At 35.4% G+C, this 4502-nt stretch overlaps 1 protein-coding gene across 1 annotated transcript in view; it reads right to left on the bottom strand.

The window, feature by feature from the left end:
- Tmlhe (trimethyllysine hydroxylase, epsilon) overlaps positions 1-4502 on the bottom strand; it is a 67489-nt gene that overhangs the window by 3164 nt on the left and 59823 nt on the right. Inside the window, exons 5-6 of the mRNA XM_013035405.1 lie at positions 3500-3619; positions 1254-1490 (exon numbers count right to left, since the gene is read on the bottom strand). Coding sequence (XP_012890859.1) covers positions 1254-1490; positions 3500-3619 — 357 coding nt within the window. The remainder of the gene's footprint in view (positions 1-1253; positions 1491-3499; positions 3620-4502) is intronic.

Raw genomic sequence — 4502 nt, 5'->3', positions numbered from 1 at the left:
TTTTCCGCTTGACTCATACATATACTAGATATTGCAAATAAGGGAAACCATGGGACCTATGTTTCTTTGGGCCTGGCTTACTTCACTTAATATAATTTGGAAAACCTAAGTTTTATGGGATGATGCAAAAGAAGTGATCAGATCACATACAGCCTTGGAGGCTGTAAGTCATAAGGACAAAACTGATCTTTCCCTGAAAGATATTGGAGAGACAAAGGATCTTAACAGGATAATTACAAGGTAAGACTTGTATTTCAGAACTACTCTAGCAAAAAGTGGACAGAATGTTGTTCATAGTGGAAGCAAGATCATTTAAAAGTCTCTAGTAATCATACAGTAGATAAGTAATAGTGATTTCATTAATAAATGTGGCATTATAGATAGAAAGTAGTTGTTTGAGAAAAAATTAGGTTGAGTTAATGAAATTGGCTGTATTATATGAGAGATGGAGAAGCTAAAGACAACTTTTAAATTTTGGTTTGGGTAAACTAGTAGATGGTGGTGTCATTCAATGATACATGGGGAAACAAGTAGAGGGCCAGACTTATGAATGGGGACTGTGGGTTTAGTTTTGAATATGGCATATTTCATGTTTTTAATTTTTTAAATTTTATTATTTTTTGCCAGTCGTGGGGCCTGAACTCTGGGCCTGGGCACTGTCCCTCAGCTCTTCAGCACAAGGCTAGCACTCTACCACTTGAGCCACAGTGTCACTTCCAGCTTTTTCTGCTTATGTGGTGCTGAGGAATCAAACCCAGGGCCTCCTGCATGCAAGGCAAACACTGTACCACTGAGCCACCTTCCCAGCCCTAATATGGCATATTTCATGATTCTACAAGATCTCTAAGTGGTCATTTGACAATTGATAAACTGGCCAGAAACTTTACATAAATATTTTCTAGAGACATAAATTTTCATCAGACCTCTGGGTATACTAACTATGTGGCTACTGAGGACAACTGAATAGCTATTCTTTTTTATTTTATTACATGGTTTCATTTTAAGAGTATCACCTCCATTATGTATCATTCCCCCCAAATGGATTATTCTCTGACTTTTGGCCTATTTACTAGTTTTTTTTACTATTACTATTATTTATTTTGGCCTGTTTATTAGAATTATAACAAGAATATAACATAAAGAGCGATAGAGTAACAAGATTAAAATGTGGGAGCTAGAAGGATTTTAAGAATTATTACATTAGGAGGTTAATATATGGTAAATACACTGCAGCATAGTTCTTTGGTACTCACCTGATCAAATAGAGCTCTTTGTTCCATGGGTAGATATTTAAGAGTGGCCCAACCCCAATCATGTGGTTATGACATTCTCCAACATTTTCAATATATTCATGCTTCAATGGCACTTTGCTAAGGAGTTCAAATTCCTCAGGTGCCTTTTGAAGTACCTTTTCTGCTGCATAGAACCCATCTACTAACAGTGTTCTGCCACCTGTTCCTTCATGCTTAAGACAATGAAACACTTGAATGCTAAAGAAGGAAAAGAAAAGTAAATTCTTTTGTTCAGTGGATAAAAGAGAACACACCAAAATTCTTGAATATTCTTTTGTTTCATTTTCTTTTAATGAAGAATGAAATTCCACTTCCCAATTATTTTTCCTTCATATTGTTGTACTTTGAAATATTAATGCTACTATAGGTTTCTACCAAATATACACAACATGTATTAAAGCCTATATATGTTATGACCCAGTAATACAAATAAGATAGAGCCTCTACTTTTAAAAGCTCATGCTATAGTTAGAAGAGATAAAACCAGTGCCAGTAAAATGATGGGTACTATAATAAAGTTGTATACAAGATAAAGTAAGTCCCATAAAAAGGAATGATCTACTCTTTTTAATTCATTGTATAGAGAAATATTTGAGGGAAGGAGGGTGGGCTTTGTTTAATTTTAAAGACTGAGCAAGAATTAGAGTGGAAAGACCCTAGCATGAGCAGAGATCATTCTAGGAAGAGGCAAAAACATGACCAAAGTTGCTTGTAAAAAACAAAGTATACTAAAGGAAGAGAGTAAGAAGTTCCTACTGATACTATGGAGAATAACAAATGGCTTTAAATTGAAATTCTATGGGCACATTAACATTTTAAAGACTTGATTTTAGTGGTAGTGTGAAAGATAAGCTGGTGGTACTCAAGCTAAGCAAAAAAACTTGCAGAACAATTTGAAAGATGAAGGACGGGTAAGAATCTAGAATAACTCTAGGTTCCTCCTTAACTTTAAAGTTAAGAAATGTATTTACTATGTATGATACAGAATGCAGGCAGATATGTAATTGGATGATGAAGTGTGAGTGGTTGAAGAAGTTTTATTTAGGGACATGTTGAAATAGTCAAATCATTTATATGTTAACAGGGAAAGGATTGAAAAACAAAAGAATTTTGAAATTAATGAGGGAAAATAAAATTAATAGTAATTAACCAAAAGTTCAAAAGTGAGAAAAAGTAAGCCACAAAGTGAAATAAAAAACACGTAAGGAGAGCCTGAATGAATAAAATTAAGAAGAATCAAGCCAGGCACTGATGGCTCATGCCTGTAATCTTAGGTACTCAGGAGGCTGAGATCTGAGGATCATGGTTCAAAGCAGCCTGGCAGAAAAGTCCATGAGACTCAAGAATCTCCAATACATGACTCAGAAAATGCTGGAAGTAGTGCTGTGGCTCAAGCTAGAGCTCTAACCTTGAGTAAAAGAAGCTCTGTGACAGTGCCTGGGCCCTGAGTTCAGTCTCTAGGCCTGGCACAAAAATAAATTAATAAATAATTGTAGAAGAATCTAACTGAAAAACAAAAGAGAAAGGATCAATTATGATCATTTTGAACATTCTGTGAAACTTCTAGGTCAGGATTATTTAATAGTCTTAGGGGTTGACTTTGTAGTCTATAGGTGAAAAGGAAATTAATGCAATCACCCTTTTGTGCTATCTTATAATCCACATGTATGTATACTCACTTTACTAATATCTTTGTCACAGCTTATCATACGTATGAAGAAGAAAATCATAGGAAAGTTATGTCTAACATTATCATCTTTGGCTCAATAGTTACTGATTTGAGGTAGAAAAAAGTTTCTTTTCAGCTATTACTTATTTCCAAGTTCTTATTCATCAAACTTAAATTCCCCTTAATACCATTCTCAAAACAACAGTGTTTGCAGGGCTAACTACTTTGCAACGAAATAACTAAATGTGAGAAAAGTGTACAAATTATAAAACATAATTCGTAGTTTTTAAGGAAGTTGTAATTACATTAAAATATAAATTTAACAAGATTAAGACAATTCTTGTAGTAAGGTGATTAGCTTTCAATCACTTAAAATTTTATTACATGAGCCTAAAGAAGACTCAGATATGGTATTTCAAACTAGAAAGAAAAAGAAAGTCATATGAATTCACAGCAATTGATATGATAGAATTGAAATTGATTAAAAGACTACTCAAGACCATTATATATAAGGACTGGAGAAGCCTAATCCACTTACCCACAGGGCTCTTGGAAATAGGTAGTGTCAGTATGTCGGTCCAGAGCTAGTTTGGTATATGCAGTGTCATCTCTGGAAAAGTCTGAAGTAAAATACCACATCCTTCCATAGATGGTTTCTCTGTTAAATGAAATAAAGAAAGACCTAAATTATAGTATTTGTGGTTCTATCTAAAAGGTGAAATTGACAGTTAAGTACAACCTCAGTCCGGGCAACTCTGTCACCGATTAATATTCTAGGAAGTTGAAGGTAGAACTAAGAAGCATAATGTATTTCAAAAGCTTAGAGAATAATTACACTTTGCTTATATACCTACATCCGACTATTGTTTGGTGTTACTGAAGTTTGAATTCAGAGTGTCACACTTTTAATAGGTAATCACTCTACTACTTGAGCCACACCTCCATCCTTTTTTGCTCTGGTTACTTATTTATTTATTTTTTGCCAGTCCTTCAGCTTTTTTTTTTTTTTTTGGTCAAGGCTCGTGCTCTGCCCCTTGAGACACAGTTCTTTGTTGGTTAATTGGAAATAGGAGTCTGACAGATTTGTCTATCTGGGATGACTTTAAACTGGATCCTTGGATCTCAGCCTCCTGAGTAAGTAGGATTATAGGCGTGAGCCACTGGCATCTGGCTTGCTTTGGTTATTTTTGAGATAGGGTCTTGGTTTTTGTTGGGGTTTCCCTTGTCTGTGATGCATCTATTTTATTCTTCTCACTATATTTGGGATGACAGGTGTGCACCACTGCACCCAGCTATTCATTGTGATGGGGGTTTGTGAACTTTCTTGCCTGGACTGGCTTTAAACTATGATGTTCCCAATCTCCATCTCCCAAGTAGCTGGGATTACAGGTGTGAACTGTTGTCACCCAGTTTATATGCCTACTTTTATTTTATTTTATTTATTTATTTTTTTGGGTCCGGTCGTGGGGCCTGAACTCTGGGCCTGGGCGCTGTCCCTCAGCTCTTCAGCTCAAGGCTAGCACTCTACCACTTGAGCCACA

This window comes from Dipodomys ordii, unplaced genomic scaffold (assembly GCF_000151885.1).
Source record: "Dipodomys ordii isolate 6190 unplaced genomic scaffold, Dord_2.0 Scaffold209, whole genome shotgun sequence".
Classification (NCBI taxonomy): domain Eukaryota; kingdom Metazoa; phylum Chordata; class Mammalia; order Rodentia; family Heteromyidae; genus Dipodomys; species Dipodomys ordii.
Note: the sequence above shows the minus strand (reverse complement) of the source record. Positions and strands in the feature narration are given on the sequence as shown.